This window comes from Tympanuchus pallidicinctus, unplaced genomic scaffold (assembly GCF_026119805.1).
Source record: "Tympanuchus pallidicinctus isolate F22 unplaced genomic scaffold, pur_lepc_1.0 scaffold1, whole genome shotgun sequence".
NCBI lineage: Eukaryota > Metazoa > Chordata > Aves > Galliformes > Phasianidae > Tympanuchus > Tympanuchus pallidicinctus.
Window position 1 is genome coordinate 22,338,188 of NW_026294618.1, and position 8,746 is coordinate 22,346,933.

An 8,746-nucleotide genomic window follows, 5' to 3' on the forward strand; every position below is an offset into this window, starting at 1 on the left:
CACAGCTGAGTTTGCTAAAGGAGGTATTGGAGAAGCGGCCCTACAAGAGGCTGAAATGCTACTGACAAAACAGAAGTGCAGCAGAACCACGATCCCAACGTACACCAAGCCGAGGAACAGCTCAGTTCAGAGGAAAGCTGAATTCAAACAGTTCATCTCCCTTAGGCCAGAACCTGCAGGTTCTGCCAAGCTCTTTCCAGGACAGGCACGTTGTCCACTGTTCAGGCTACGCTCCTACGTATTCCAGCAATGCTAGGAATCACCAGTAAGAGAGAACAGGAGAGCCCTCGGATGAGTCAGTAGCAGCAAGGAGTCACTGAACGAACATTTAAATGTCAACTTTATTTCTGGAAAACTTTAAGCATTTAAAGCAATTTGTTAAATTTGAGACAACTGAGTTAATATTCATCTGCCAACGTGCATACAAAACTTGTGAAACTAATTTCATTAATTTCACTTTGCTTCTCAGGAATGCCACAGACAATGGAATGGAGTTGCATTGCTCTTAGGCTGCTGTTCAGTGGAAAACTGCTAGCACAGTTGGTATGTCTTTTTCCTGAATCAGTGATTTTTTTGCACTGCCAGGCTGCAGGAATTTCTTGATGCTGGGGATATTGCTCATTCTTGCTTTAAAACTCTACAAAACAAAAAGAAAACAGCACTATGCTTAAGACCAGTGGCAACTCTCAGAGTAACAGTACATTGGGTTACATGAGCCTGGTGGCTGGCTCCTTGTGGCTGCATTTTGGGGCCATTTCTCTTTAGAGTGTTTATAATTGATGCTGATGCAGAACTCAATAGCATCCAAAGCATGTTTGAAGACAACTCTAATTTAAGAGGAGCTGCTGACTCTCTTAGAGGGGGGAAGATCTTGCAGAGAGAGCTCCCAAAAAGCTAGAAAGCTGGCAGTCACCACCACATTAAATTTAAGATGAGTAAATGAATGCTGGATTCTGCACCTGGAATGCAGCAACCTTTAATGTATGTATGGAGAGAGGCTGGAAAGCCACCTCAATGAAAGGAAGCTGGGGTTCTGGTTGATGACGAGTTGGACAAAGCCAGCAGTGTGCCTGGCAGCCCAAAGGGCCAACGCACCCTGCAGTGCCTCAGGCCCAGCGCTGCCTCTGGTAGAGGGGAGGGGTTGCCCTGCTCTGCTCTGTGCGGCCTCACCTCCAGCACTGCGTGCAGGTTTGGCTGCCACAATGTAAGGACATAAAGCTGTTACTATGTCCACGTGGGGCTACACAAATGGCAAAGTGGCTGGAGGGCAAGAGATAGAAGGAGTAGACGAGGTCCCTTCATGCGTTCAGCCCTGAGCAGAGGAGCTGAGAGGAGACTTCACGGCAGCTGCAGCCCCCTACAAGTAGCAGTCGCAGTGCCGAGCTCAGCTCTGTGACAGCAGCAGGGCCTGAGGGAATGGCATGGGGAATCTCTCCAGCCAGGGTCAGGCTGGGAATTAAAAATGTTTCTTCACCAGAGGGCAGTGGGCATGGTCTGAAGCTGCCAGAATCACAGGAATTTGAAGGGGCCTCGAAAAACCACCTTGTCCAATCCCTCTGCCAGAGTAGGATCACTTAGATTAGGTCACACAGGAACACATCCAGGTCAGTTTTGAATGTCTCCAGTGAAAGAGACCCCACAACCTCTCTGGGCAGCCGGTTCCACTGTTCAGTTACTCTTACTGGGAAGAAGTTTTTTCTCAAATTTATGTGGAATCCCCTATGTTATGGCTTGTAACCAGTGCCCCTTGTCCTACAACTGTATGTCACTGAGCTCCATCCTCCTGACACTCAACCTTTACATATTTATAAGCATTAATGATGTCACCCCTCAGATTTCAACAAGCAAGAAAGACACAGCACCCTCAGAACTATCCTACAAGGGAGATGCTCCACTTCCCTATTCATCTTTGTGGCCTTGTTCTGGAATCTCTCAAGGAGTTCCTTGTCCTTCTTGAACTGAGGGGCCCAAAATTGGACACCTATTTCAGAGGTGGTCTCGCCAGGGAAGAGGAAAGGGGGAGGAAGCATTGAAGGGGCATTTGGAAAATGCTCTCAAACACAGAATTTGAATTTAGGGCGGTCCCCTGTGGAGCCAAAAGCTACAATCAGTGGTCCTGTTGATTCTCTTCCAACTCAAAGTATTATGGGAATTTAGGAATCTATGCTTCAACCTACTATACATTTCAATACCCTGGTGGCTGAGCACACAGAAAACCACCATAACTATCAGTATTTCAGGCTGGCCAGTACCACTCAGAGTATTTGCTTTTAATTACACACTCCTTTCCATCCCCCCTCCATATTTTCTCAACCAGTTTAAATCAGTGGCTCAGCTTTGGTTTAATTCCTTTAAAACTGTCTATGCAATTACCTGCAAGAGAGGAAATTTTGCAAGTGCATCAGGCTTCAACTCTTCCAACCACAAAATGTCTTCCAGTAAACTCACATCTGCTTTGCTCATCTTGTTGCCAACAAGAAAGTCATGCCCATGGTCTTTCAAAACCTAAAAACATGGAACAGAAGCAGGTGTGATATGTAGGCATGCCACTTAATGTTACTTCAAGTCTTTCTCTCATGGAATTGTCCCTGAAGCAAGAAGAAGTAATGAGAACATCTGTACTGCAAGCAGATCACCACTCTGTCATCACAGCCATTCTACATCGGTCCTTTCCCTTCTACAGCTTTTCTTCTCTTTTTCCTGGCAGCTGAGGACTAGCCCTCTTGCCTTCAGTTCTGTAGCCCCTGTAATTGAGCACTTCCTCACTCAGTGTTGGTCTACACATCATGGAACACAACCAGCACTGTACAACATTTGCAAGAGACACGAATTCAGCCCAGGCCATTGTAGGAGATCTTGGTCTCTTTCAAATGATGGGTAGCTCCCTTATTTCTCACCTGTTTCTGCTTCAGTTGGGGGAATATTGCACTGGGGCTCTCTGCATGTAGCCCGTGCCTCAGTTTCTTGACATCCTGCTTCCAGCTCACCCATCTCCCTTTTTTTCCTTTTTCAATTACAAAAGGACCTGCAATCCTTCTGTATTTGTGCTGCAATGCTTCTAATGCACGTTTGGTCAGAGGGTCCTGTACTTCAGGAGGAGGCTTCAGGTAGAACCCAGTGCTACTGTGGCTTTGTTCTGAAACAAATGCAGACTGAAGCATGGACATCTGTGGAACTCAGTGTGTCCTGGCTTGTTACAGCTCTGCATGTCTCCTAGATCTGCAGTGTCTTCTGTCTCCTCTGAGTTGTTCTGTCTCCAGCCTTATCTCACTCCCACCACAGCCAAAGCATTTACATGGAATTTTTCCTTTCCTTTAGTCTGAATAAAAAGATTGTGTAGACCAGGAATGAAGTTTCAGGAAAACAATATTAATTAAGCTACTAAACCATTGCCACGTACCTTCTCAAAGACTGGTAAATATCTGTTTGTGGCCTTGTCCATAATATTTGCAAGATCTTTCTCCTTTTCATTAGCTGGTTTGAATTCGTGGTACATGATTAACTCAAATAGATCTGCCAATCCTTCCGCATACATGTCAATTCTGAAAGGAACAGATCCAGTTGGTCAAGTCAAAAATAGGAGTTCTGAATAGCACAACAGGAACAAGCTTAAACCCATCAGTAAAAGGCTGTGCTCCATCTTTTTTCACCAGGGCAGACACTTCTGTGCATTAAAAATTTTTCAAACCCAAATACAGAATTGGCATATGTGCATCCAAATCCACTCTAAATCTCTCATCAGGTATGTTCAATTTAACATTAGATTTACACAATTCCTAACAAATATATTGAAATGTTTGACATCTACTGAATAACCTATTTGAACATTCTTGAGATTAAACCATGGAATGCCAGTGCTTTTTTTTCTCCCCTGATAAAGCACTGATCTCTGATCTTCAGAAACTCCCTGCTGCCTTTCTTCTTATCCTATCTACCTATTTATTGCTATTGTACACATCACCTGCGCTCACGGTCAACACACGCTCTAAGAAAACTCCCTGAATCTAAACTCCCTGTGAGTTACATGTACGCAGAGATATTCTTGTGTCACACAGAAAAGCAGCACCAGCTACGAGCTAACAAAGGTAGTACTGGTACAGTACAGGGCTCTCTCCTTCAGGTCTTTCCCGTAGAGATTGTATTTCCCTGCTATGTAGTTGAGGATGGCTCTGGTCTGCACCAACTTCATCCCATCGATCTCCACCATGGGCACTTGCTGGAACAGCAGGTATCCATCTGGGGAAGAAGACAACAAGAAGCTCAGTCTGTGACTGAGCACCATCTATGGGGACACGAGGAAATAACCAACGTTGTTTTTCATTTGTGGCATGCTTCCTCAATCTCCTTATGCAGAATGGGAAAATAGTTTGGAAACCTAGACTACTGTTAATATTTATGTTCATGTTTAGAGTTAATATACACATTCATATGTCTTTGTGACTCCTACACTGACTTTACATTGGCTGAATAATGGTTGGTATTCCCCATGATTAGTGCAAGAGCTAAATACAACTTGATATGAGACTGTAGTTGGGTAAATCCCTTCCTGAGGAAGATCAGGATGGCAAATGCCACTCTGAGTTAGATATCTCTGAAAAGACAAGCAATGACCACAGATGTGTAATCTGGTTTGGAGGAAATGTGAGTAACCAGACTCACAGCAATGGAATCTATGGAGAGCAAGATGAGCAACTGACAATGGACTTACACTAATGCAAGGAAGGTGCCAGCAGGTGTAGGTGATGGAGCGCTGGCAAAGGTTGCCCAGAGGCTATATAGTCTCTTCCTTGGAGATCTTCAAAAGCTTTCTGGATGTGGTCGTGGGGACCCACTCTGGGTGTCCCTGCTTGAGCAGGAGTCATGCCAAATGGACCCCAGGGTGATGATTACTGTATCTCACAGTTCACTGCAGGGGAGATGGACTAGATGGCCTTCAAATGTCCCATCCAGCTCCAATGATTCTATGAGTACGTGACTCCATACAAGCTATTCTAGGCTTTCTTCTCAAGAGAAATTAAATTCCTCTCACGTTCTAGGACAAACAATTCTATTCATTATTATTATTGAAAACCAAGGGAAACTTACCTGTCCTTAACTTTTGGAAATCATCCTTTGATTTCATAATTCGTTCTTCAAACTGTAGGGAATATGGAAGAAAAACTGTTCTCTGACTGCACGTTTTAACTTTTGCTTGTTGTGACACAAGGGCCCAAAACACAATGCTGACGGAAATTTTGTTTTAAAAACGCCAATCCATGTTTTAAAGAATTAGTTTGCCTTTGCCATATTGTCTCTCCATCCCTCTCCCCGCTGAAGCTCATTGCTGTGCTCACATCCACTATTTAGCCTCCATAACTATTCAGAAAGCACTGGTCAGTGTCAGTGGGTGCCATTTTTTCTGCATGGGGGAATTCAATTCCACACCTTTCCTTTATACACACATTCACGGCAGATGCCATGGAGGCAGACTGCCCCTCTGCTGCCACCTTTCTCCCAGCAATAACATGGAATGAAATATTGCCAGGAACATTCAACCTCCACTGCCACAACAACAAAATCCACCTCTGACATCATGGGCAAACATAATAAAAAAAGGGGCATTACTTTCAGAGCAGTCCTCCTACACTGATACCAGCACTAATATAAATATAAGCTAATTTGGACACTGAGAGCAAACTAGAGGCCATCAGAAATTGAAGGACTCATCTCCTCAGATCAGAGGAGACAAGTTCTGCTGTGCTGTGGTTTTAACTCATTTCTTTCACTTCTCACCAGGGACATGGATGTATAATGCTAACAGTGGGACTGACACACAGTGCTTGGAAGAGAAACAGGCACTGTGGCATCACAGGCTTGGTTCTGGTTGTGCAATGCATTAAATGGAGAATCTGAAACTGCGCGTATGTCCCATTATTAATAAAGAACACTATAAACGAGTGCTTGTGTTTGTCATGTGTTCTTAGTATAACAACCATATACAAACCTCAACTCCAGCAGCCGCTAGCAGCCACCTTATTGGTTCCATTCGGCCTCGTATATTAGCATAGTGCAGAACTGGCTTCCCAGACATGCTTCCAAGTATCTGATTTCCTTCTGTCTAGAATAAAGAACTATCACAAATCAAGCAGGATCAGAATCTGTTCATCAATCTCCAACTGGTTCTCAAGCACTGCTCAAAGTTATCTTCTTTTAAACCAATGAGTGATAACGCAGGACTCTCATCAAATCAGCAGAGGAGACAAGAGTGAGAACACATTGGAAAGCAGTACTGTATTTCACACAAGCAGTTTAGTTAAGGACAACTGTGTGCTGACAGCAAGTGGCCCATACCAGAGAACTTGCAAAGCAAAGATTGCTTCCAGCCCAAAGCGTTCTGCTCAGTCTGAAGATCTGCATAAACTCAGTAATTACTACAGTTTCTCTGCTAGAGTTTACGGTCCACTATAAAGTGATAGGAAGAATTTACCCCTCTATCCTCGTTCACATTCATAGAATAAAATCATAGAACCATTAGAGTTAGAAAAGACCTTTAAGATTGTCTTCTCCAACCACGCAGCCATCCCCACCATGCCCTCTGTATAATCAATTTTAAGAGGTTATAACTACAAAATAAACAAGAGAGTTAGGCAAAACAGATTATAATACCAAAAAGAGAAGAGATAGAAAGCTTACCCGTATCCTGGGCTCACCTATAAAACACCAAGGAAGCTGGATCTCCAGAGGAGATCCTTCCCCCCGGTAGCCAGCTCTTAAATGCATCTACAAGAGCTGGAGCCAGGCTCCATCCCTTCCTGCAGCACAGGTGAGTTGCCTTCACCTTGCTCCCAAGGCTGACTCATGGCTCACCTCAGGTGATCAATCAGAGGTTCAGGCTGTGACTCAGCAGTTCCCCAAACACCCTCTAACCACGTCCCTCAGTGCTACATCTGTGCTTTTCTTGAACACCTGCAGGGACTGTGAGTGCACCTCTTCCCTGGGCAGCCTGTTCTAATACCTCACTGTTATGGCTGAGAATAAATTGTTTTCCTAATATCCGAACCTGCTTTCCTAACCTGAAACTCCTCTGGTGCAACTTGAGGCCAGCACCTCGCCCTGTCAATTATTACCGTGGAGAAGAGGCCGACCCCCACCACGCAACAACCTCCTTTGCTGTTCAAGGCAATAAGGTCTCCCCTGAGCCTCCTCTGCTCCAGACCACACAACCCCAGTTCCCTCTGCTGCTCCTCATAACACTTGTGCTCCACCCCCGCCACAGTTTCACTGGAATTATCTGGATGTGCTCCAGGGACTCAGTGTGTTTGTTACAGGGAGGGGCCCATGTCTGAACATTGCATTTATTTAACTCCATTCAGCAGCACTTTCTGGGCCTGGGCACCCAGCCACTTTTTTCCCAGCATGGTGTTTATGCACATCCAAGCAATGGGTTGTCAGCTTCACCAGGAGTACAGAAAGACAGGTTCAAAGCCTTCACTAAAGTCCAGGTAAACCATATTCACAGACTTTCCCTCATCCTCTTGGCATGTCACTTGGTCATAGAAAGAGAGCAGGTTGGTCAAGCAGGACATTCCTTACATGAACCTTTGCAGTTTATGCTTGACTCCCTGGCATCTGCACCTTTAAAAACCAGTGCACAACAAACACAGCAACAGTGTAGTCAACACCCACTTTATATTCATGTCACAGTTATGAAAAACAAGTCAACAAACAAGCTGAAGTATGAACTGCAGCAAAAAGCAAATGGCTACAACAAAACATATCCCCCCTGTAAACAGCATGCCATTGTCTCTAAAACAGGAACCACTTCACACTTCTGAGATCTAAGCTGATCTCTCTTCAAACTGAGTGCATACAAAGCAGTTAATTATTAATTAATCATCTGATGCACAAAACCATGTTAACAAAGAATGCATCTGAAGGTATTAAATTCACAAAATCCATCCACAGACTGTAGCATTCAAATACACAAATTCTCCTTGCATATCCAAAAGCCAAAAAGCTTACCTTGCACAGACTGGAACTCGCTCTGAACTCTCAGCAGCTTTGTCCTGAGGTTATGGAGCTTTTAGCCCCTCCTACACAGGAAATCGCAGACACAACTCTGCTGTTGGGTAACACTGTTTCTTAGTTAAAACATTTAGCTTTAAGCACTTATTACCTACAACAGAATTCATCACTAATGCTGACGGTGCACATGTGTAATACTTGTGAGAGGTCACCATTGTGTTGGAAAAGCGTGACAGAAACAAACTTTATACTTCACATTCTCACAGTGTGGCAACTTGCTACTTAACAAAAGTCACAGCTGCCAAAAACCTTCCATAGTTGAAGAAAAAAATAGCATGATACTAATCCAATTTTAATTAAAACATTTCATAGTTTTGTATCTCTTTATACACGTTAGAACAATAATTTCAGCTGGAATCCTTTGTCAGGTTCCTTCCCTTCCTTTAGAGGTAGGGGATGTTCCTTTAGGACATTGTCATCTGAAGAACCTCATTTTTGAAAACAGAAGTGTTTTTTTTCTTTCTGACAAAGAACTACCCTGGATTTAACCTGGGGAAAATGATCGCTGCTAATGAGAGTAGGAGGTGGTGAACAGACATTGCTATCAGGAGATCCGTTTTATTTGATAACTGTGTTGATACCAAAGAGTTTAGAATCTTATGATCTCCTTTGCCCCCAACCAACCTCCTGTTTAATTTCCTGTTTAATCTCTTTGCAACACATGCACCCAAGGTCAGTGTGC

The 8,746-nt window shown here is 43.9% G+C and overlaps 1 protein-coding gene across 4 annotated transcripts; it reads right to left on the minus strand.

Moving 5' to 3' along the window:
* Window positions 1-323: 323 nt before the first annotated feature.
* Window positions 324-8,078, minus strand: LOC128087823 (glutathione S-transferase-like). Of its 4 annotated transcripts, none has more exons than XM_052697768.1 (7): window positions 8,002-8,078; window positions 5,984-6,097; window positions 5,086-5,137; window positions 4,104-4,236; window positions 3,401-3,542; window positions 2,374-2,505; window positions 324-637 (listed from the first exon to the last, which is right to left on the minus strand). In XM_052697768.1, the coding sequence occupies exons 2-7, from the start codon at window positions 6,068-6,070 to the stop codon at window positions 518-520; spliced, it is 666 nt and encodes a 221-aa protein (XP_052553728.1). In that variant the 5' UTR covers window positions 6,071-6,097; window positions 8,002-8,078; the 3' UTR covers window positions 324-517. The 4 variants fall into 4 exon arrangements, with proteins under 4 accessions (XP_052553728.1, XP_052553718.1, XP_052553708.1 ...); XM_052697758.1 differs by having other exon boundaries at window positions 5,984-6,110; XM_052697748.1 differs by lacking the exon at window positions 8,002-8,078 and adding an exon at window positions 6,673-6,840.
* Window positions 8,079-8,746: the final 668 nt, after the last annotated feature.

Coding starts and splice junctions, on each gene's coding strand:
- LOC128087823 (XM_052697748.1), bottom strand. CDS start 6,759: ATGCATTTAAGAGCTGGCTACCGGGGGGAAGGATCTCCTCTGGAGATC. Junction 4,237..5,085: donor TTTCCAAAAGTTAAGGACAG/GTAAGTTTCCCT, acceptor CTTCTTCCCCAG/ATGGATACCTGCTGTTCCAG. Junction 638..2,373: donor CAAAATTTCCTCTCTTGCAG/GTAATTGCATAG, acceptor TTTGTTTTGTAG/AGTTTTAAAGCAAGAATGAG.